This window comes from Mercenaria mercenaria, chromosome 4 (genome assembly GCF_021730395.1).
Source record: "Mercenaria mercenaria strain notata chromosome 4, MADL_Memer_1, whole genome shotgun sequence".
Classification (NCBI taxonomy): domain Eukaryota; kingdom Metazoa; phylum Mollusca; class Bivalvia; order Venerida; family Veneridae; genus Mercenaria; species Mercenaria mercenaria.
Genome location: NC_069364.1, coordinates 45,925,519 through 45,951,211, shown reverse-complemented (window position 1 = coordinate 45,951,211; position 25,693 = coordinate 45,925,519). Strand labels below are relative to the sequence as shown.

General features: G+C 33.8%; 1 protein-coding gene across 5 annotated transcripts in view; it reads right to left on the bottom strand.

Moving 5' to 3' along the window:
* Window positions 1-1,079: 1,079 nt before the first annotated feature.
* The window catches only part of LOC128556341 (probable methyltransferase-like protein 24), a 49,105-nt gene continuing 24,491 nt past the window's right edge, over window positions 1,080-25,693 (bottom strand). For 3 of the 5 annotated variants that reach the window (XM_053541075.1, XM_053541071.1, XM_053541074.1), the window contains 3 exons: window positions 19,736-19,810; window positions 17,112-17,289; window positions 1,080-1,690 (listed from right to left, as the gene is read on the bottom strand). In XM_053541075.1, the coding sequence (XP_053397050.1) occupies window positions 1,346-1,690; window positions 17,112-17,289; window positions 19,736-19,810 (598 nt within the window). In that variant the 3' untranslated portion in view covers window positions 1,080-1,345. The remainder of the gene's footprint in view (window positions 1,691-17,111; window positions 17,290-19,735; window positions 19,811-25,693) is intronic. The other 2 variants (XM_053541072.1, XM_053541073.1) reach the window with 2 other exon arrangements.

Below are 25,693 nucleotides of genomic sequence, written 5' to 3'. Positions count from 1 at the left end.
AACTGTTTACAGGTGGGTACGTAAAGTTAAAAAATGATCAGGCAGTTCTGAAAAGACAGGGCTCGTTCTTACAGGCCCAACTCATCAGTGACGTAAAAGAGCATTGCTGCTGTAAGACGACTGACTGATGAATACGCCAGATGTACGATGTCCGAGATAGCGTCCTTTCCGGGCATGTCAACGGGGAGAATGCAATTACCACCAAGTATTTGCGTTTAAGTTTTGTTTGTGTTTGATGAGTACCTCATATGTTAACAGAGGCGCAAAAGGCTAATAGGGTCAAATGTGCTAAAGAAACGCCGAATAAGTTCTCCAATTTTGATGATCACACAATGTTACATCCCCCAACAGATCCCGTAACAGGAGCTGAGACCTAGAAATATCTTTACAAGACAGTGGCAGCAAAAAATGTGACCGTACACAAGTACTTGCAAATAGAGCTAAAAGTGTAAAAAAAGGTTTTGAAATAGGTCTTCTTTAATCAAGGGATAATGTTGTACAAATTCCTACACCGCCAGGAAAGTCAGTCACCGGAATTCTTATAGAGACAAAGTTCTGATAGTTGTCAGACGAATTTACAAAACAAAACAAAAAATCCACGGTCTCCAGTTGATTCATGTAAACGCTGCAACTCATATAAATGTTTCAGCGTTTAAAAGTTTCTGTAAGATAAAGGTGGTGCAAATCAATAATACCAGTAATTCAGTCTTTGTGATCTTTTCCTATTTTCAAGGCTGTAAACTATACTGGCTTGGTGCAAATATTTATCGAATGAAGCATTTGAAGGTAGTAATTTTCAGTTACCTAAGACCATACTAGGGGGAGACTACTCCTTGGTCAGGCCGTGTACCATATTCAAGCAATTTTACATTGATTTTGTAAAGTTATTAGCAAAATTATCGACATCCGGGAAATAAAATGTATTTAGTGAAAATGGTACTTTTGAGAAAATCTAAAAACCCTTTTCATAATTCTCAAACTGTTTGTTTCCATATTGCAACCACGTTGTGAAGGCTTTTGTAGATTGAATTTCCAAAAATGTGTGGGTTATAAAAATTAATAAGTAACAGTTACGACATTATGTTTTTTATTTGACGTCGAAATATATTTAGAAGAAGGATACGGTCATTCAGATTTAAAGTGTAATATGAGCACTATTAACAACTTTGATTTTAATCCATTTCAAACATTCAGATATATATTATCAAGATGCGTAACAAAATGCAAAATCACATTTATAAAAGAAAGATATTTTTTAAGAAACAAAAAGTAAATAAATTTTGCAGTCTTCATACATGTAAAACAATAAAAATATTCAATTAAAACGCTAAAATTAAATTCTTGTTTAGAAATTTATATTAATAAATGATAATTCGTTTAGAGTACTGATTTTTCTACCTTGAATATAGAGTGATCTCCATTCAAATGTTTGAGACATAAAAATTCTGAAGCCAGTTTCATATAACCGTTTCAGGATCTTTAACTGATTCTGTATCGGAACATTGCCCCATGTGTTTGACGTAAAATTCAATGACAATTTTCTATTGTTTTTACTATGCTTATGCCTAAATCCAAAATGAACTTCAAGGCAAATTTGTTTCACATTTCTCAATGACTCCGTCAGTAGGATATCCGGCAAGGCATCCCATTCCCATCCTTCTATGTCAATCTTGAGAATGTCAATAATTTTCTGAAAATAAAGAACATTTATCTACACTGATAGATCTATAAGTCATTTGCAGAATATGTTTAGACAAAAGTAGAACATATTGATTTTCTGTCACATACAGAGAAAAAAAACGGAATCACTCTTCTTTTATTTAAAGATATATTTCGTAAAACATTAATACATTTCTAATATGAGCATCTATTCGATAATTTATGGAATCTTTACATCCAGCATATAACTTGTGGTTTATTTATTTTAAAGTCGAGGTTGTTTTCTAAAACAAGGAATTGGAAAACCCTTCCGCAGTGTTTCTATAAAAGGGTACAATGTTAATAATACTTAAGATAAATAGACATAGAAAAGTAAAGTTACAACTTAGACAATACAAAGGAACACATTTGGGTTCCGCCTTGGAACGATACCGACGAAACAGCAATTGAGGCTTCGAACCAGTAAACAGTGCAGCAAAACTCGCACGTAAGCTTCACATGTGCCAAAGTCACAGCGCTGTGTAAATAAAATGATTACCAGCAGGTGTATCCCAAATGGTACGAAAGCTCACGGACTTTTATTGCAACGATTGAGGCCAAAAGAAGTTTATTCTTCTTGTGGAAACAATATTTCATATCCTCCACGAAAACCCATTTCTTAAGTGTCAAATCCGTGCTTATCTATATTTTTTCACTTATGTTTGTATAATAGCGGAGGTAAAACTCACTTGTGAAAATGTTAAGTTGTAGGGTAAAGTTCACATCTACAAGCTTTTTCAATGTTTAATTACAGTTACTATTTGATTGTCGGTAAATGTATGTATGTCAAACAATGTCAGCAATAAAAAATTCTCACAAAGGTATGAAGTGCAAACTTGATATTCAAGGTCTAAGGCCAAATTTATGTAAAAGTCACAAAAAATGGCATATTTAAAATTTATTTTTATTCTTAAAATTTTGTTTGTTATCATAAGTCACCCAGCTTTATTTATGTAATATGTATATATTAGCCGAATACAGAAATGCAACTCTTATTGCAAAAAGTCAAGGGCAACCCTGATAACTGAAGGTCAAGGTTCATTTTAAACTGAAAAACTGAAAATGAATAATTTGATTAAACGCCTATTTTTAAACAACATGATATATTCAATGGCGTTGTACATAATAATGATAATAATAGTTATTATAACAATATTATTAATGACAATAATAATAATAATAGCCTTATTGTAATAAACAGTCCTGACCGCACCCCTCCCCTTGAGGTCATTTTTAAATTACCTCTATTGCCAATACCAGTGCTTCAAGCATCTGCATTTGCATTTTCATGCAAAAATGTGAAGAATGTAACCTTTACTTTTCCTTATCTGTTTAATATGTATTCACATTATTAGTTTCTGAAGTTAATTCGTTTAAGGATGACTACCCGTAATAGGCCTCAATTTCACCAAAAGCGTACATACAATTGATAATGTAAGCTTTGAAAATGTCAAACGATAGATATAAGGTGCATACGGACAAGTTATATAGTGACAGAAGTTCTCACAAATTTCCTTTAGATTACCTCCCCTGATAACTTTTTTCATGAGTTATCTCCCCTTAAAACTAGAAAAAAAAAAATAATTTTCTCCTTTTCCCTATGGGGAATGTTAGATTTCTTTTTGATATTTGTATCAGAATCATATAATGCAGTTTTCTACCGCAAAATTTTCTCGAAACTCAAGTTCAGATTCTTATAATCAAAGAAACTATATATTTCCCATAGGCATCAATGTTAATTTCAATACCGATTATTTCCCCAAAAAATGAAAAGTTTGAAAAATCTCTCGGTAAAAAGTTTTCAATTTTGAATGTCTTAAAAGTGACCAAATTTCATTCACATATGGCTATTACACCATGTTATCCTTAAATGTTTGTATGTCAGGCAAAATCAGCAGTGCAGATGTAACCTAAAAACTGCGAAGGGTAAAGCTGATATCAAATGTTAAATGTCAAATTTGTTTGAAAAATCGCATGAATAACTGATTGTTTGAAACATAACAGATACTTTTAATCATTATTAATAATGGCTTGTGATTCATTTTAATGTATATATGTCCCACAGTGTCAGTAATAAAGATATTGTCTGAAATCAGACAAGTTCAAATGTAATATTAAGGGTCAAAGGTCATTTTCGAGTAAAAGAATGAAAAAAAATATCTCTTTAACTTTTCTCTTTGTTAATAATATCTTGTCGATATTAGTCAATGATATCCGTTCATTTTAATGTTAATTGTTAGGCGATTTCTGGTATGCACATAAAACTTCAAAACACTTAAGGTCAATCATAATATCAAAGGTCAAAGGTCGAAAAAGCGATAAATATGTTGTAATAATATCACTTGTTTTTAATAGTTTCCATTGTTTAAAAGTATTAGTTTTGTCATTTAAGTAACTGAACGTTGTTCATTTTGTTCTGTCTATATGTCAGACATGTAATGGAAGAGAAAATAAGTCAAGGTCGAACTGGTATTAATGTTCAGGGGCCATTTTTGTGTAAAAGGTCAAAATGTAGCATACTTACTCATTACTTTGTTCAAAATGGCTTGTTGTTATAATTCACTGTGAGCAATTTATTTTAATGTATACATGCCAAGCAAGGTCAGCAATCTAGGTCTTATTCCAATAAGTCAAAGCCAGACCTTTCATCAAAGGTAAAGGGTCAAAGTCATAAGATACTTCGCAATAACAGCATTTATGCAATGATTTTTCTTTATTGTTTTAGGTTATTTTTGTCGAAAACTAGTAACTGATCATTATTCATTTTGAAGTAAATATAACAGATGATATCATTCTTGAAATAACAATAAAATATTAGTCAAGGTCAAACCTGACATTAAATATCAAAGGAGAGGGCCTTCAAGAAACTCGCCATTATGAAAAAATGGGCTAGACTAATTTGGGGAGCAAATGCTAAGATCCTACGGCAAGCCTACACAGGAGTACGCATCCACCTCATAATTTACTGCATCCAAAACCAGTAAATGTAAACTGGACAATGTTAAACTTCAGGCCTGAGTATAACTCTCGGAGCAATGAAACAACTCCGAGAAGAAAAAATGGAAAAGACAGCCAACCTTGAGCCATTAGAGACAAGACGAGACAAAGCCCTTGTGCAGGCAGAGAAGGCAAAGAGACTACCACTTCACCCACTCCACTTAAAACTCGAGAGCAGAACTGAGAACAGACTGAAACGACATCGTAAAAGAACTGAAAAAAAGGGAAAGCAGCGGTACTGGACACAAAGGTAGAGCCGCTTGTGCCCGATGAATGGGTTCCTAGACTATGTACTCCAAAGATCAGATTCGAGGTGCAAGGAGTAGAAGAAAGGGGGAACATCATCTGGCTCACCAGTAATCTCTTACGCTAGAAATGATCAATAACCGCTATCCAGCACACTCTTGGATCTAAGCATATACCGATGGATCTGTTGAAAAGGCAGTTCAGAATCCTGGGAGTGGTGCCTACATCAAATTTTCAGACAGCTCCACTCTCACACTCTCTCATCCAGTCGGAAAGAGATGCTCCAAATACAGATCCGAGTTGCAAGCTCTAACATCGGCCACACTACAACCGTGTGAGCTAGGAGAAAAGGGACAAAATATAGTCTTCCTTACAGACTCCAAGTCCGCTCTTCAGGCTCTCTCAGAACGAAAGAAAATAAAAGTGCTATCTTTTGAATTTTTACCCAAAAATTAGTTTTAACCTTTAACATCAGGGCTGATCTAGACTCAGGTCTGATGATATCTTTATTGTTGACATTGACCCATATATATATATGAAACTTCTATGAATAACTATAAGATACTAATAATTACAAAATACCTTTAAACAATAAAATAATATTGCAAAAGTGCTATTTTTGCGATCTTTCACGCAACTTTGACCTTTTACCTTTGAATAAAGCTTTACCAATCACTATTTTGGAAACTAGATCGACATTGCCTTACAAATATACATATGAAATAATTATTTTCAAAGAAAAAAAATGAAACGGTAATTTTTAACGAAGAAATTAAAATACTGTAATTTGAATGTTTACATGAAAATGACCTTCGACCTTTAATGTTAGGTTTGGCCTTGACTAAATTTTTCATAATTATTTCAACAGTGATGCTGTCTGTTCTATATACTTTAAAATGAATAATGATCAGTTTTACTAGTAGTGACAAACTACCATAAAACAATAAAGAAAAATAATTGCAAAACTGCTTTTTCAGCGCATGTTTAAACATATTTTTCATTTTTGATAATAATTTTGCATCCGACTTATTGGGATAAGACCTACATTGCTGGCCTTGCTTGGCATGAATACATTAAAATAAATTGCTAACAGTGTATTATAACAACAAGCTAATTTTCAGTACATTGCTAACAAAGAATTAAAACAACAAGATAATTTTGAACAAAGTAATGAGTAAGTATGCTACATTTTGTGATTTTTATATGAATTGACCCCTGATCATCCACACCAGGCTTGTCCTTGACTTACTTCCTCTTCCATCGTTTGACATCGACATAGTTTGAAAACTATACAGTAAAATGAACAACGATCAGTTACTAAAATGACGAACAAATACTTTTAAACAATAAACATTATTACAAATATGTGATATTACTGCAACATTTTACTCACTTTTTTTACCTTTGACCTTTGATATTTTTGTTGACCCTAATTTATATATATATATATATATATATATATATATATATATACAGAGAGAGAGAGAGAGAGAGAGAGAGATGTGCATTCCAGACATCGCCTAACATTTATACATTAAAATGAACTGATATTATTGACCAATATTGACATGATATTTTAACAAAGAGAAAAGTTAAAGAGCTAATCTTTTCATTTTATTACTTGAAAATGAACTTTTGCCCTTAATATCATATTTGAACATGCCTGATTTCAGACAATATCTTTATTGCTGACATTGTGGGACATATATACATTAAAATAAATGACGAGCACACTAAAATGAATTTTAAAAACCTGTTATTTTTCAAACAGGGAGATATTCATGAGATTTTTCAAACAAATTTGACCTTTGACCTTTGATAATAGCTTTACCCTTGGCAGTTTTTGGGTTACATCTGCACTCCTAACTTTGCCAGATATACAAACATTAAAATGAATTTACTTCAGTGACTAATAATGTAAAGACATATTAAACAGATGAGGAAAAGAAAAGGTAATATTTTTTCATATTTTTACATGAAAATGAACTTTGACCTTCAACTATCAGCGTTGACCCTGACGTTTTGCAATAATATTTGCATTTCTGACTTTGGCTGATATAATCGCATAACATAATTAAAGCTGAGTAACTTATGATAACAAACAATTTTTTTAAAAAATAAAAATAAATTTCAAATATGCCATTTTTTTTGTGATTTTTACATAAATTTGACCTTTGACCTTTGACCTTAAATATCAAGTTAGCCCTTCATTCCTTTTTAATGAAATTCTTATTGCTGACATTGTTCGACATTTACTGACAATCAGATTGTTACTGTAATTATACAGTGAAAAACTGGCAGACAGACGTAAACTTTACCCTACCTCCTTATATTTTCACAAGTGAGTTTTACTTCCGCTATTACAAATATAAGTGAACAAAATATAGATAGGCACGGCTGTGACACTTCAGAGGTAGGTTTTCATTGAGGATATGAAATATTGTTTCCAAAAAATGTATAAACTTCTTTTGGCTTCAATTGTGGCAATAAATGTCCGTGAGCTCTCGGACCATAACAAACGCAATGATCATGGGCACATTGACCAATGTCGGATCTTTTATGTTCAGGGCCGGGGGTGTTAGGACTTGTGTGTGTCCAGCAGACCTCGGCTGCTAGGATTCCGACTGGACAAAAGTACAATTGGTACCTGTTATCTCAATGGGTGTTTGAATTATGGAGGATTTCTTTTAAATTTATGTGTAATTAATTTGATTGTTTACAAACGACCATTACTTTAGAAAAGTACTTTGTCGAAAATATTTTTAAAATTAGGTGTAGGAAGTTTTGTCTGCGAGAGTGTTGCTTTAATTTTATCCATAAAGCTTTTAATTTTATTATTCTTGCATCACATTGCATTATATATTAATGCAGTTGTGCAATCATTACTTTCGGAAGAAAATTAATGAAATAATGTAAATTTTGAATATTTAAACAGATGAGGCCTACAAAATGTATATGTGCATCAATGTATTTTAGCTTGCACCTTATATCTGTATTGCAAATCATTTTGAAGGATATCACAAGTTTTGTTTTGCATCAACGTCAGCAGGAGCCCGCGTTATTTCTTTGTGACCGAGACCGAAGCTCGATGTCAATAACATATCCAAAGGGCATCTGTGGATGCTAATTAACAAAACAAACGTGTATTCTTGCTAACTATTGCATCAAATATAGATATCCAGTATTGGGCCGGAAAAATCAGTAACATTATTTTGTTTGTTTGTTTTGGGTTTAACACCGTTTTTCAACAGTATTTCAGTCATGTAACTGCGGGCAGTTAACCTAACCAATGTTCCTGGATTCTGTACCAGTACAAACCTATTCTCCGCAAGTAACTGCCAACTTCCCTACATGAATCAGAGGTGGAGGTCTAATGATTTCAGACACAATGTCGTTTATCAAATAGTCACGGAGAACATACGCCCCACCCGAGGATCGAACTCACGACCTCGCGATCCGTAGACCAACGCTCTACCTACTGAGCTAAGCGGGCGGGTCAGTAACATTATTATAATCATATATTCAGTTATTTCAAACGATAAGTGTTATTTCTCGTTATTACAAACATGAAATTAATCATATATCTGTAAATCACTGAGCAATTCATTAAACAGGGAAACATTTTCGAAAATAATAATTTTGCATATTAGTTATAGTGGGGACAGTTTTTTTCAGGACGTATGAGTACGAACATTTTGACCTGCTGTCAAGGTTACAAATTTTGTGAGAAAGTAAATAAAAAATGTACCGATTCAACCAGTCGCACAAGTTATTATGCCTATCATGATAACAAAGAAATGATGTGAAGAATAAATTAATGCTCAAGAAAAATATTAGTAACCTTGCAAAAGGAATAGCCACGGTATCACAATAAATGGACTAGATGCAGGTTAACCAGCAATGGAGCAAATTATAGAAATTCACCAGATATTATAATCAATCGGGAAATTATTTATAAAATATCAATTGTAATTAATATCTTCCTGTGTCTTAAACGTTTATACAAATAGATCAAGATAATTCAGAAAGCTATACTGTATTGTAGATATAGACTAGTTGATTCATGGTGGAGTCGTCTGGCACGAAACGAGACTTGCAACCCCTTAGATGTCTGAATATGACTTCTCGAAGATTTTTCCTTAGTATTAGAAGTGGTATGGGACGATAGTTGGATAAAATAGAGGACCCCCTTTATAAGTATGTTGCACATATTTGTCATTTTCCATGCAGAGGACATCGTCGTTTAGCCCCAAGAGGCATTTGAGAGATCGCAAAGGTAGACAGAGAGCAGGCTTCGATACGAACCCGGTTGCTAATGATATCAGGACCAGACACTTTCGCTACATCTAAACATTAACATTTAATAGCACTAACACTTCAGAGGGATATATAACAAATAAATCCAGAATCTGCTATGGCTCTTCAATTGTATCAACTGGTAGTTGATTGTTTGAGTTATCAAACTTTGATTGCTAAGCATAAAATCGTTCTAAACATGTTTACAGTCGTCAAAAGCTAACTCGTCTGTGACTGGGTGGAGAAAAATTGGTATTGACAAGGGCGTAGAAAGACATATAAAAACTTGAAACATCGCCAAGAATCACAAGATGAACGATTATTCAGACTTTTTGAGTGAAGCGAAACGCAGTATGAACTTACGCGGTTCGCAAATTTTGTCCAATGAGCGTTGCAATTTGAAGACATTCTCTTTGGTAGGCACATTGCCTCTGTCTGACTGCGTTTGATATCAATATTTATCATGGAAGATTCTCCGGAGGATATTAATTTTCGTAGTTTGATACTCTGGTGAAAGATATCAACAAGAGAGGACGTAACATTGGATGCATACAGTTATATATTTTTGTTTCTAAGACAGTAAACATTGGCTTCCGCCAATTTCTGTCTCAACAGATCGAAATTGACGACCTTATATCTTCAAATATTTCGCTGAAGCTATTGGCAAATGGGGTTTCGAAACAATGTACAAGCAATAGTTTAGGAAATGATACTGAATACTTTGTTGGAGAATAGGATCGCCAGTTCTCCGGTGCACTGATTTAGCCTAAATTCTTGACGTAGCGAATCCATTGTCATATAATTGCTTTAGTGTTCACATACAAAATCGCCTGCTATGGTAACATATCTGAATCCTGTATCAACAGCATGTCCTATAGACTAAATAATAAGAATAAAGAAGTTGACACTTGAGTTAAGATGATAATAAAATATGCAAAAAATAACTTTTTTGGTGTTACACAGTTCCAACCATATGTATTCTACATCGAGAATCTCTAGATTATGTATTCCGACGATGTCCATGATCTTTGACATAAGCAATTACACCTTCGTGATTGTTACCGAAATAGTTTTTATGAACTGGTTTTGTGAAAAACTTGGAACATTTTGTTGTTAGTGGAAATGGTGTCACTTCATCAAATTTCAGAAAAGCTCAAGACATCAAAAGACCTCAGCTGCTTTAATGTCAACCTTATTATGCGAGCTATGGACTACCGATAAGTGATTGGTAACATGTAGAATTTCCATGTTAGACACATTGCTAGAACTTGTTTATGAAGACGACACTGCTATCATCGGTCATGGATTCGGGGACTAACAAATGAAAGGCAACTCACGAGGCAAATCTAATTATGAAAAGACATACACCTGTAATAAGGCTGCAATACGTTTGCCTATTGTTTTCTGTTGTCAAGAGTCGATGTGGAAATCTGATTATAAGCGCGGAAATGCATGAGACAAGAATATTAGATTTAACAGAGCATAACTACTGAATTATGCAAAAGTTGGCAAAAATTTTAGTCAACTGACAAGATGCAAAGATACTGAGCGAAAGTGATAATAAGGCATTACCACTTATCAACAGATTCAAACAAACAGAGACTACCATCTTTCTTCTGGGTTGCTTTTTCTGCATTCTTTGCTTCCAAAGGATCTCCTTACATGTTTAATTACCTATCACAACAGCAATCTGTAAGTGCCGTGTTGCGGCTGTAAAATTCTCTTGGAGTCAGTGTTGTTATATATCTGGTCCTTTTGGATCATGTAGTACATTCAATAGATGTGTAATAGAGTTCCGCTTGCCGGTGCTATGGGCGTGAGAGGTGTTGTACATTTCATAACGTCTCATGAACAGACTCGATCAAACCGAGTTTGCTATTATTCTGTTCGGTTGCATTCTTTGCTTTCAAAGGATCGTTTTACAGATTTTGTGAGAGCGGTTATGGACAATTTACGAAGGACTATTAGTACGTTAAAAGTACAAAAAGAAACAGATAACATGTTGTCGTGTCATTGAACAAGTTATGGGTTGAATGTATGTATGCTGACGTTTAAAGATAGTGTGGAAGCAAAAAGAGAAAATATAAGTTGAATGAGAAGCTTTTTGTGTTATAGATAATTGAGCTGAAAGTAATACAAAGGTAGCAGCTTTCATAAAGAAGCCTCAAAAGGTACTTGTGTTTAATATAAATATAACAAAAAGAGCGCTTAACTGCTGTGTTACTACTTTATCTTTACAGAGTCCTTTAATCGGAATACAAACAGGCGTCGAAGGTTTCTTGTAAGATGTCTTATCTATATACATGTTGCTATATGGTAAAGCGTTTGAATAATCCGCTGAAAAATTTATATCTGCGTAGTAAATGATAGAATAACATAGATTTTGTACATGATGATACAAAAATATTTTCCACAGTGGAATGCTATATAGTCAAGGTAGAATATTGATTTTAGCGGACAAAGCCTGTTGTAGATCAACATTGTAGAATTTTCATGTTTTGTCAATTCATAATTCGGCTATATATTCAAAGTACGAGCATTACGTCGAATGCACATGACTGATACACATTTAGCAGGGAACTACAAACACACACAAAATAAATTTGTTTACGTCTCTTGAATCGCATGGCAGTTTGAAAAGGTCTTCTTTGTGTTCGCACGATGCAATAGCTTGTTACGTGGAAGTTCAAGAGAATGGTACTTTCAAAAGCCTATGCCCAATTGATCTTTTTTTCTTCAGCAAATTTTCTGATGAGGACAAGCAAGCTGGTACATGTCATGGTAAGGTTTTTTCAACGTGTATATATGTGCATATTCGTCAATCTCCTTTGCCTTGGTGCAACCCTTATATAGGCGAACGTGGCAAGAATATCTCAAGTATGCTTTGTGCCTACACCAATATGGTGAGACCTGTCGATATCAGACAGGGACATGTCCACGTACACATCCTTTCACAAAGTTGACTGTGTTCCACGCTGTGTTGCAATTTTTAAACAACTTTTACCGTTCAGTATTTTTTTATTAATTTTGAATAATTTATGATATTTCCTCAGACTCAAGAAGAGACAAATTTCAAAGTGATGGCCACTTAATAATTTGCAGATAATTCATTATACAATCAATCTTGATAAAAGAAGCATTAAACTATTGGTAAACAATTATAAAACAGATGTCTAACTCTACTCCTTCTGTTTCTAAGGTAAATTCACTTTGTGCAGCAAGAAATTGCTTATCAAATAAAAATTTTCCACTTTTGTACAAAAAAATGTTTTGAAAGAAGTAAAAACTTACTAGAAGAAAACGAAAATAAGGAAAAAAAGTTGGTCTCAGTGGAGCTTGAATGTACGCCCTCCTGATAATTGCAGTCAAAGTAGGTTTATGGTAGGAATTAAATATTCTTTAGAAAGGAGGTACTCTATTACGGGTCTAATACCTTAAGCAGGAGTTGCTAGGCCATCTTTCGGGGCCGAAAATTACTTGTGAGCACAATGGGAAGCGGCAGACTGCTGAGATTGAGGCAAAATCTCTGTAACATCGACAATACGCAGCATGTTCCGCAGAGATTATTGAGTGCTGCGTCAGTTTGATTGTAAAGAATGTTGAAGTAATTCCGTAACTGGATTTTTCCATTCAGAGTGACGATGCGATCACCGAAGAAAGATGATATAGTTTCGATTAACAGGGAGGTTAACTGTTCGAATTTATCATCTGTTTTTGCATCGAAAGATTTTGAGAAGTGCCCTTATAATATATTTGAGGCATAACAAACTGACGAATATGCAACTTACAAACAACAAAAAGTTTTGTTTCTGTTCTTATCCAGTTGCGATATTAGAATAAAGGAAATAGAATTTTAAAAACGATGTTATAGTATCTGTGCCTTTTTGTCAGCAATGCAATTCTATAATGGTATGCTAACAGATTGTAAACTTTCATCATGTAGCAGTTTGTAAGATTTATTTATCACCATAAAACTTAGATTGTGCTTTGTACCGTTTTAACATTCTACATTTTGAACATGATACAGTGGCGCTCGCGATAAATTTCCGAGCAATCTCGCTTGTAAACGCTTTTGAAACGCTTCCCGTTTCCCGTTATCTAACGGGTATCTCAGTATTCTTCTAATTAAATGATATCTAAACGATAAGCGTTAATCGAGAATCGATTAGCCAGTCAAAAGCTTGGTGGGCGTTCCCAACAAGTCAAATGGTATCTAAACGGGAAGCGTTAATCGAGAACCGTTCAGCCAATCAAAAGTTCGATAGGCGTTCCCAATAAGTGGACCGATTATCGGGAAGAGTCTGTCACATATTTTTATTCGATCTTATTAAAATATTGTTCATATTTCATTTCATCATTTTGAAATACTGATTTCTACTTGATGTATAATATTTCTGATACATTCATGATTTCCCCCAACAAAATAATATTTGCCTGTCGGAAGTTCATGTAAACATGGTATTATGTACTGACATTATCTTTAATCCCTATATTGTATAACTACTTGGGTGTAATAAAGATCATGTTCTGTTCTGTATTTATAAAGAAAATAAATTATGCATAATGCCGAAATACCGATCTTAAAGTTTCTACAAATAAAAGTCAATATATGAGTCGAGGCATGAAATGGTCTAAATGGTCTGTCATGTTTGTTTTGTGATTTATTTGATTATTACCTCATATTTCACTTAATAGTTGAAACAGAAAATAAATTAACAAAAGTTTCTTCCTTCATTTTTAAATGAATCATGTATACCTATAAACCAGCGCATAAATCACGCTTATCGAAAAAGGCTTGAATATCGGAAAGGATCTCTAATATATTTATTATTGGGTATTATTTAAGTATTTCTTCGTATTTCATTTATCAGTTGGAAATAAAAAATGATTTTCTGTTTTAAAATGAAAGAAAGATAAAATGTGAGTAAGCGCATAAAACACGCTGATCGGAAGGGGCTGGACATAATTGGAAATGACCTGATATATATTTATTATTGCACTTTATTTGATTTTTTTTATGAGTCATATAAAACACATAAAGTAAATAAATGCAACTTTAACCAAATCACACAACAGTCTTAACTATGTGTCATAAGACAGATAAAAGATAAGATCAATTTAAGAAACACAGGTATCGATCACTTGTGATTGAATTTGGTTTGACTATCACACCTATCGATTACAGCCATTAATTAGGACATTTGCAAGTACACAAAATTGGCACGCGACAATTTTTTCCAGTGACTTATTATACTTTTGACTTCTAAACAGCTGATCGCCTCTATTTACTTTAGTTGCTTTCTTCAAAGAATTTCGCTTGATACTACGGGTGTAAAGTGTTTTAGATTTTTACCATAACTGTTTTTCAATAAAATACACAAAGGATAATATGTGCTCTGTTTGCATGGAATAGTGTGACTACATATTCTGTAATATAAGTGCATTTGAATATGATTGTGCAATATATGACATAATTATCATTATCATTTGAAAGTGAAGAACAATAGGTAAATTTGGTTAACTATTTTATTTTCATGCAAACAGTTCAAATTGAAGATACAACCGTATTCCAGTAAATTTTCAACGAATGATATACCAGTCAAGGTTTTATTTCATTCCTCCTCATTTCTCTCAGAGGTTCATGTCGGCAAAATAAGACCAGTCGTTTTCCAAATAACCTGTAATCTGTATTTCTTAAATTAATTCATCGGAAAAGTTTCGAAATCTACATTCTTGTTATTTACATTCGCCATATGTAACACTTACAAGATGAACAGATTCGTTATAACTCTATTACCATGACTGCAGATAAAATGTGTAGTCATGCATTTTAAAATAGCGTTGGAAGCAACATGCCGTGTGTAAAGTTATGATGTAAACGGAAAATGTCGGAACATCCTAGTATTTGTTTATTTCGGCTCCATAGCAAACCTCCATAATGAGCAACACAAAACGTAACACTTTACTCTACTAACTGACGGGTACTTATTTGAAGATAAAACCTGCATAAACCACCTCCGTTGGTCATGGGCCTGGAAACTGGATCCGCCCCTGACCATCGCCGTGAAAATGAAGGCTGTGTATACTGTTTCAATGTAGTATATTTTTGTGAAAGTCTGTTTTGGTAAATTAACATTTAAGAAATAATAAGTTCCCAATCGTGGTTTATCGTAGGCCTGAGTGATATATGGTTTCGCATTAGAACGAAAAACTACGGTTATTCTACGATAAATCACATTGAAAACTTGTTATTTCGATTTTAACACGACATACTAGTATCAACATTGTACGAAAGAATTGTAACTACTTTTTACAACCGTGCTATGCACTTGGATCGGATGAACTCATTGCAAGCGTGTCGATTATTGAAGAATAACCCGAGACAGATTTTGCTCTACATGTATGTAGGTTATTTGCCGGTCGTGTTAGAATTTTGAATATAACAGTTTGAAGTGTAGTACGCTAAAGAAGAAAAGTGGTGTTACTATTTGAGCCGCGCCATGAGAAAATCTAGTGGCTTTGTAACCAGCATGGATCCAGACCAGCCTGCGCATCCGCGCAGTCTGGTCGGGTTCCATACTGTTCGCTTTCAAAGCCTATTGCAATTAGGGAAAACGTTAGCGAACAGCATGGATCTTGACTAGACTGCGCGGAAGCGCAGGCGGGTCTGGATCCATGCTGGTCGCAAACCGCTATGCTGGCTTTCTCATGACGTGGCTCATGTATATATAGATGTTTGATGAAAAAGTTTAAGAGATTAGATTAATTGCTGATTACGCAATATAAAGGCGATGTCAAGATTGTTGATTAAAGTTTCGGCCACAAGGTCTAGTGTCCCATGTGGCACGCTTTCTGTACGCATCCGCATTCTTTGACATACCTAATCATGCTGATCATGTGACGTACGACTTGAACATTTATCCGTACAAACACTTCCCACTATATTCTATACAATGTCGCTGAAGTGATAGTTTTCATTAACAAAGTAGCTTTCTAGTAAAAGAGTCTAAATATCAAAACTACGTATAATCCCCATGTAATTTCATGTTAAGATATTTTCATAGACAGTAATCGCACAGTGGAATTTAAAGGCACCGGCCTCCATATCGTATGGCAAAAAGAAAAAAAAAAGAAAATGAAAAGGTATCAGGAAATTAATGTTACAAGAAACTTAATTACTGGCACACTATTGTTACGGAAACACATGACGATTATTTGTTTTTACTTAATTTTACATAGAAAATTCAAAAGCCTTTCGAACGCTTTCCCTGTGGTAAAAGGCTTTAATTAAAAATATATATATATATTCAACGATCGTTTAATACATGTTCATCCGGTGTGTGCTGTTAGTGACAGCGAGAAAGCTTTAATTACCGCGGCGGCCTGGGTACAATAGGACAATTTACGCTATTTAAAGTAAATGTGAAGCAGATCATTTAAATAAAATCTACGTCCCCTTAATTGTTAGCAAAATAGCAGGTATTCCAAAGTAAATTGTTAATTACACTTTAAATTTAAATTCTTATGCGGTAAATGATAGATTTGTGGAATTTTACGGTTTATAGTTATTTCGTTAGAGGAGAGATCGCCGTGACGTCACGAATGAAACGATAATATTTTTTACGCTTATCGTTTATTTCTCGCTGCGCAGGCGCAATAAACCCTCGTTACATGGTTCTCGTTTAACGATGCGCATGCGTAATTGGATAGGAATTTTCATTTACACGTTTCTCGTTTATTACACGATTATCGTTTCACGAACGCTTATCGAATGAATACCGTCTTGTTTCCCGATTGCATGGAAATTTATCGCGAGCTCCACTGTAACTAAAATGCCGAAGCTTAACGTACGAAATAATAAAAAGTGCACCTACGTTTTTATGCGAATGTACTTTTTGGATTGTCGAAAGCCTTTGCATCTCCCACACCTTTCGAAACAGTGTATTATGGTATCTCCGATTTCCTGGTTTTGTTTGATTAAAATCCTTTCCAGAGAGTCCAATAAGATGAAAATTTACAAAATATGGAATTTGTGACTTCTCAAATGATAAACTGGAATTAAAAGAGTATAATGTTTAGTATTGACAGGACTGAATTTTTTTTCTAAGAAAATAGAATTATATACTGTTTCGATCAAATAAAGTTTACCTAATAAATAGTATGCCATTTATGGGTAAAAGGTTAAAACATATAACGTTTCTGAATTATCTAAACAGTCTGAGATAAAGTCATAAAACGAAATTGAGCTAACTGTAAATGTGTAAATATCAAAGCATTAACATGTAATACTTTATATCATTATTATATTACACTAGATTTTAACAGCCCAATTGTTATGATAAACATGTTTAAATGTAATTTGCATAGAACGGCAGCTTCTGATAACGCATACTGTGTCGAATACATGTAAAAAAGTTCCTAGAAAATGATTAGTTTGGATAACAGGTTGTTTTAACGTGTTGTTAAACACGTGTGCTCCCACCACCATGAAAACCCCTTTTAGGTATCTGTGTATGAAATTTTGAATGTCGTGATCTTTATAACAAAAGCAAGAGTGGCATTTGCTGACTACACGCAACAATCATATGAAGATTGACAGTTATAAGTACAAATATATCTGGAAAGTAGATCCTTCGGAAGCACCGAGAACAAGGCAAAAATTAAAAATTGCAGACTCGGTTTGATTGAGTCTGTTCATGAGCAGTAATGGAAAATGCAACGCTGCCCACGCCCCCTAGCACCGGCTTAAGCAGTATTCAATCTTCAAATCTAAATGAGTTGAAATCAATGATCCCGAAGGACCAGAAAATATATCAACACAAGCTTTCTTTTGCACTTTATCTGAGACTGTTTTACACAAAATGTTACAGTGATCTTAACACTGGTCCAAAAGAATATGTGTCATCTCCTACAACAAACAATCATTTGTCAGCCAACAAAAGCATTAGAGACTGATTGGAAACCGTTCCAAACTGCTAGGTTACTGTGAAATATACCATGTCGCTAACAGACGGACCACAAGCAATCATACTGTTAAGTGTGATAAAATTAGCTTAAAGCATTCTTAAATTATTGACCGGAAAACGTTTCCTGTTTAGAGGTCACTTACTTGTTTGCATGTCACCTACTTTTATTGCCAACAGGTAATCATTCCATAAACTATGATGACTGTATGACAAGACTGTCTCTAGTTATTTAGCGTAATTGTTTTCAGTCTATACGTGACAGTGATATTGACGAGTTTTGCCCAGCTGACATTTGAGATTTATCGAACACATGCAATTACCCTAGTAAACCTGATGACTGTAGGTCAAAGCTTTTAATAGTTATTGAGTTTTGAAAATTCATTGGCAATGTGACCTTGACCTTTGACCCACAGACTTTAAAACGAAAGAGGTTATCCAAAGATTATTCAGATAAGATTGCTATTGTGAGAAAAAAACAACATAGTCTATTAACTGATAGGAAACCAAATTGTCAACCGACCGAGAAAGCGACGGACATACAGACAGACAGTTAGCGAAACAATATGCGAGCTTTCAACAATTAACATATTGGACCATCTATTGCAACGGAAGTTAGAAACTTTATTCAGAAAAATCTCCATCAAGTTAATTATGAGAAAACAATTAGTCAAAGGTTTTTTATTAAAATTAGCGAGACATTTAGATAGCACTGATGCTAGGACCAATTTCAGTGAGGGACACTTGAGTTGGTCGTAAAAAAGAACTATTTAGAATATGTTCTATAAAAGCTCAGGCGAAACCGAGGGTCCATACAATGATGTTACACGCCAAGTGTTTTAATGTGTGGATACCTAAAAGTGATCGATATAAGAGTGTTACAAGTGTTATAACGATTTATCCATAAATTCATTAGAAGAAGTTGTTTAAATGTTTTTCATGTTCGTAGATTTCACCGCAACTCAAAGAGAGTAAGCGAAATCGTTTGAACAAATTTGAGGTATGTTATAAAATTATACTACAGACGATCCTTTCGGCTATACTATAACGCCACCCGGAGTTAACTTAAGAATTCTTTTCAATTTACCAAATATTTTTTAATTTTAATTTCAATTCTAAACAAGATCTTGCAATATGACAGCGGGCTAGATTATTCTTCTATTTTTATCTTTTTTCTCAACAGAGAAGTGAAAATGACAGGAGATAGGAAATGCAATAGAAATACTAAATATTTGTTTCTAGTGAAACTTAAAAGCCTGTCGTGAAACTGTTATTTAAAGGAAACACTGATGCCGAAATCTGGCGCAAGTTCAATTCTCTCCTTATTTTTCGAATAATTGAGCACAAATTCCGATTTGGTGAAAACATTTTTTTTGCATTATTACATATATTAAAATATATTTGATAACTTTTTGACTGGTTCTTATTCAAATACCTGAAACATCATTATTGACTAATCATTGACTTTGTTTTGGGACGAGCAAAATGGAAAGACGAGAACATTATGTATTTCAGATTGAAGGACAAGTACATACCTTGGATCAAATGTGTGTATTTCACATTTGAATGATCTCCAAACGTCATCTTCGAAGGCAAAATCGAATTTTGATCTGAAGAATACTAAACTATTCTAAAATTGTTCTAAGTATTTCAAAGTTGTTTTCTTTTACAGAAAATCACTAAATGGTGCTGCAGAGTACTATAAGGAGTGTTGTGATAATGCATTCAAGGAATAATGCCATTAATGTAGCTTTTCAATGCGATGCTTCTGCAAAAGTCTCCTGTGACTATTTTTAATTTTGGCACTACTATATGTATGACTTTGTCAAGGATAATGACGAATTCGAAATTCTAGAATATATTTTAAACAGTGTTAGTTGTTAGGTACGATGGTGCCTCAAAGTGCCACACCTGTTGTTTCGTTACTTTACGTTTATAGCTTTTTGGCGTTTCCATTAATACATCGAATAAATATTCGTATTCGGCAGTCAATACATGTGTATTATAAAATATTGATTAAAAGTGTTTACATCTGTGCTAGCATGATCGTACCTTTGACGTTTGCAAATTAAGACGAACTGGACTGTAGACACCTAGGACGATCGGTATGTCAGGGGACCATCTCAATATAAAATAACTATAACAATACACGTAATTGTATGATGTCCGTATCGCAAACATTAGAAGTTGTGCATTTGAGACAAAAATGTCAAGGTGAACGCTGATGCTCCTAAACGAATCACAACAATATGGCCATATCATCCGTAGTAGCTTACATACAATACACTTTTTGGGCTTGAATAAAAGCCATGACAAACTGTATCATGGAAACTAGCAATTCTTTTTTAAACAAAACTAGATAGAAAACGCAAGTTTCATGAAGGTACATCTAAGTTTTGACTTGAAATGATATTTTTCCCATTATTTGACCACTGCTCAGTGACCTTCATTTTATGCAATGGTGGCTATATATTCCAAGTACAAGCTGTGACCTGGAGCTTTATGGTAAATATCTGATGTAAACTAGAAATGTCTATGATTTTACCATGTGACCTACTTTTCGACTCCAACCGAGTTTAGGATCAAATATTGCCTGTCTAAAGAAAAGCATGTTGACAAGGTTTCATACAGATCAAATGTATCATGTTGTCTCTACAGTGATAACAAGTTATTTTAATATGACATGAGATAACCTAGTTTTACAAGTAATTTATTTAAGAAATCAATCTGATATGGTATAAATAAATAAATAAAACATGTAGAAAATAATGTCTCTGTAGTTTAAACAATGTTCGTTTTTTTGTTGTTTTTTATGAGACAGCAAATATTTTTAAAAATATTTTTAAAAACCCCGATAACCCCGTTAAGAACCAGACTAAAGGACTTCGGACATTATGCTAGGGATTTTGCCCTCAGTTCAATGCTATTTCTTGACTTCAATAGCTGATAGTTTTATATAATAGCTTCAAATACTGATAAATAAGTTATATTACTATCAAACTGTCACAAAAATAGTTCATATTCGTTTTCTTGAAATTCAAACAGTTTGTAACTAAGGGTCGTATTTTTGAAAAATTTAAAATGTGTATTTTTAGTTAAAATAAGCATTGACATTTAAGGTATGTCTACTATGAAATATTTTAACACAATAAATAAACTTATACCATGCAGGTTATCAGTTTTATTGACATTTTTTAAAAATAAACGTAAAGGAAAAAATAAAAGTGGAACAAAACTTTTGGTCCCATAACTGTACTCTAGTTATTTCCACCAGAGTGCCCATGATAACTGATGCATTGATCATAGCCTATTGTTTGTTTTCTATACATCTATTTCTATACTGTGTTTATACACATGTACAATACTGACCGGGCATTATGTGGAGGATTATTACTGAATACATGCAGTGGTGTAGCTGGCCATACATTGGCGTAGTTGGCCTTTTTCAGTTGAAGCGGAGTGGTGCAGGAGACTGCCTATTCAACTGTGGGTTCAGGGATGCCTTACTTTTAGCATTTTGTATCATTCGAACAGAACTTTACTAATTAGTATCAACATTTATGTAGATATTCTTGGGGTGTCTGTGTTAGTTCTTTGAGGTCCTTACTTGTATTTCGATTGGCTTCAAAATAAGTTTCGGATGTGTGAGCGAATTGATGTTAATCCTGGGGGCCTCAGTGTAAGTTCTGGGCGAGTCAGTATTAGTTCTATGGGTGTCAGTGTTAGTTCTGGAAGCAACTGAGTCAGTTAAGAAGATGGTGTCTGGTTTAGTTCTGTTAGGGTATAGGATGCTGGATCGAATAAAAGCAAATGTTGTTCTTAAAATGCATTCTATGTTCGCTTCAATTGTGTCCTACAAAAGGTAAAAAAATTGCACTAAAGTGGCACTATTCCCATAGATGTTCGTCTATATCTCTTTGTCATGTTAACGTTGAAGACACACATATATATATATAATATGTCTAGTAAGCCACTTGCTTGGTTCTTGACTTACGACAGACGCAGTTGTCTCAATCCTGATGACAATCAATCGACGGACTTAGACTGTCAAGAGGTAACAGATCTGATTGAAAAATTCATAAGATATACCTCGAAGGATCTGTCTGCTTTCTAGCTTGACTTTCTATGTCCGCTATTTATTTAGTTTAGTGTTTTCTGTGCTTGAAATATTTACAAAAATGAATAAAGCTGTAGATATGTAAGGTTTAGGAAACACATGCAATATGTGTCAAATATTTATGTAAAATTCATTTGCTGACACCCTGTACGTAGTTTTTTCAATTTTAAACACTTTCCCCCTTGTGACCAAGTACCATTTTTGCAGCATACGTATATAATAATTATTTACAAAGGCATGTGAAATATTTTGTTGCGTCACTGGGGGAAAGATGTTTAAAACGTAAAAATGATTTATGTTCATATTTTAATAGAAAAGAGAATTAAAAATGTCTACAAAGCCTTCTTTTTTTGTTCATAAACTTGTAAAATGAAGTTGCATTTATCAAGAAATGGTCTTCAACTATCGTAACTATGCAATTTCAGAAGTCTAGCCCTATGTCACTTTTTCCTTAATCGGATAGGCAATTTGAAAAGGAAAATCTCCGAGGTCTTTTCTCTAATTTCTGCTCATATTTGATCCCTGGAAAAATCAAGTTCAAACTTCACCTTGATTGTATATAAAGACAAGCATATTTTTTTCATATACATCTGCATGGTTTTTATCTACATCTTTCCGTAGTATCCTAAAATTTTATCCAAGGTCTTCCAATATTGAAACAGATCCAAAATTCATAAAGACACGTAATATGACTAAATGTCATGTATAACAAAAGCAAAATAATGGCTGTATAGCACTTTAAGACGGCTTTTGTTTAATTTATCCCAGTTACTAGTTACTGACCCCAGATGACATAGTTTTAAACTTGATCCAGATTTTATCGAATAAACAAACTTTGTGATTAACTTTATTTATTCATTTGTTTTGTTGGGTGTAACGTCGCACCGACACAATTATAGGTCATATGGCGACTTTCCAGCTTTGATGGTGTAGGAAGGCCCCTGGTGCCATTATTTCATCACGAGCGGGCACCTGGATAGAGCCATCGACCTTCCGTAAGCCAGCTGGAAAATTCAACTCCCCGAGTGCGGCTCGAACCCACATCGACGAGGGGCAAGTGATTTGAAGGCAGTGACCACAACCACACGGCCACGGAGGCCCCCGTGATCAACTTTAATGTAGATCAGGTAGAAACTAGGCATGTAGATAATCTTTCCATGATTATATCCTAGTGGCCTAGTTTTATATCAAAGATAACTCTATCAAGTTTACATTTTTTCTAAAGATGATAAATAGAGTTTGTTTGTTTTGGGTTTAACGCCGTTTTTCAACAGTATAAATATCCATACTACACTGCATCTATGAAGAGTGGCATCTGGTGTTAAACGTTTTTTTCTACGAAATGACTTACTGCCCTTCTTTTTTCCGAGGACGACGAACTTACAAACTTTATTTATATATAGATAAACAATTCAACTATGTTTTCTTTAGATCAGTTAAAAAATTTAGTCTCTAGAATGCTAACAGGCCATATCTATTATTTTGTTTAGTGACCTAGTTTTTGATCCGGTTGCAAAGTTAACAAAATATGAGAAAAGAAAAAAAAGACGAAAAAAAAAAAACAATCTATATTTTTATGTAATATAACCTTGCGATTCAGTTTTTAATCCCAAATAATCAATTTCTAAACTAGATATAGATTTGATAAAGACAAAAGTCATACAAGGTTTCATAAAAATCGAAAACAAATCTTTGCCTCTGGTGTGAGGACATTTTATTTCTGTGATTTGACCTAATCATCTAGAATCTAGACAAAGATGTTCCAAACTGCATTAAGACTTTTAAAACAAACATTTAGATTAAGAGTCATCAAGATTGGGCTAAAGTGGTAACATTTAGCGTGTTAAAGGTTAATGTGAACTACGGACGACGACGGACTACGCACAAAGTTCTACCATAATAGCTCAACTTGAACACTTTTTGCTCGACTGAACTAAAAGAAGACGCAAATGCGCAACTCTTTGAATAACATTCTTATATAATTTCATAGCAGTGGTTCAATACGTTTGGCGATATGTGTGACACAATCTTAGTTAGACAGATTGTTTGGCAGGCGGAAGGATGAACTAACAAGGCAAAACCTGTATCGCCATTGTATAGGGGAGGCAAAAAAACCTTACATATTCACCGTTACAGACATATTTTTTCTACCGAACATAATGTAATTAAATCATGTTGTTATAGTCCCTTGAGAGCTATTTTGTCCAAGGTGTTCACACACCACTACGTTCGCAAATGTCTAATGGGGTACAGAAATTTCAAAATTATAGATACGTGCAAAAATCTATAAATCATAAATATATATTTTTTTACAATTGACAGCAGATTTGCAACGAATAAATACAATCTAGTATGATATATAAAGTTTGATATTTTTAACAATGCCGATTGCAACTTTCAATCCCGACTTTTCCAGCTATTTCAGATATTGAAAACAGTATTTCTGTAACGCATTAAGTATAAAAAAAAACAATTGCATATGCAACGTTCGATTGCAAACAGTCTTAATATCTTAATTTCATAATCCATTTTATATTAGGCAATATATTATTTCTTGATACCATTTCTTAGTTTAAATTTCCTTTTAGATACATCATTGCAAAAACGATTGTGGGACGAATGTCTTCAAATACAAGAAGCTGAAACATGATTTTTGATATAGATTTCTCCTAAGATTCATTGAATTTATAGTTTCAAGTGATGCAAAACATTCAAAAGTGGCTAAAGTTGATTATGTCAGAGCATACAGAATATGTACAGCCTCGAATTAGCTTTCTAAAACTAGAGATCTAAAAATCGTTTTCTGTTTCAGTGATGTGCGATTACCTAGGGAAGATGAACATATGACGATCCTGGTTCATAACGGGAAATAATTCATTATAGCGTAATTCAAGTTTACTATGCGTGAAGTAAAATGTCAATTCCTTGAAAAACATGACTGCAAACTCCATCTTTATTTTTCAATATTAACTTTATAGAGGGATTCTCATCTTCAAACCGTTTATATGATAGAGGGAAGTAATATGATAATGATATTTGAATTTGTATCCTAAAATACATTTACGTAAGCATTTATTTCACATTTGTAGTGTGTTTTTTTTTTTTTTTTGATGTATGGATAAATATATTTAAAACAGTAAAGAACGATAAATCGGTTTTGCATCGTTTAATCGATTGTGTCATACTCACTATGAGCGTGAAGGGTTTGAGGGTCGTGTGTGATAGTGTTTCATAAATACTGAGAGGCAACGGTGGGTTTACGTACAATTAATGTGACCTTGATCGTCGGACAAATGACATCAAATATATTGGAACAGTACACACATTTAGCCTTCCAAGTAAGAGAATCGTCGGTCAATGGATTTACTATATATTG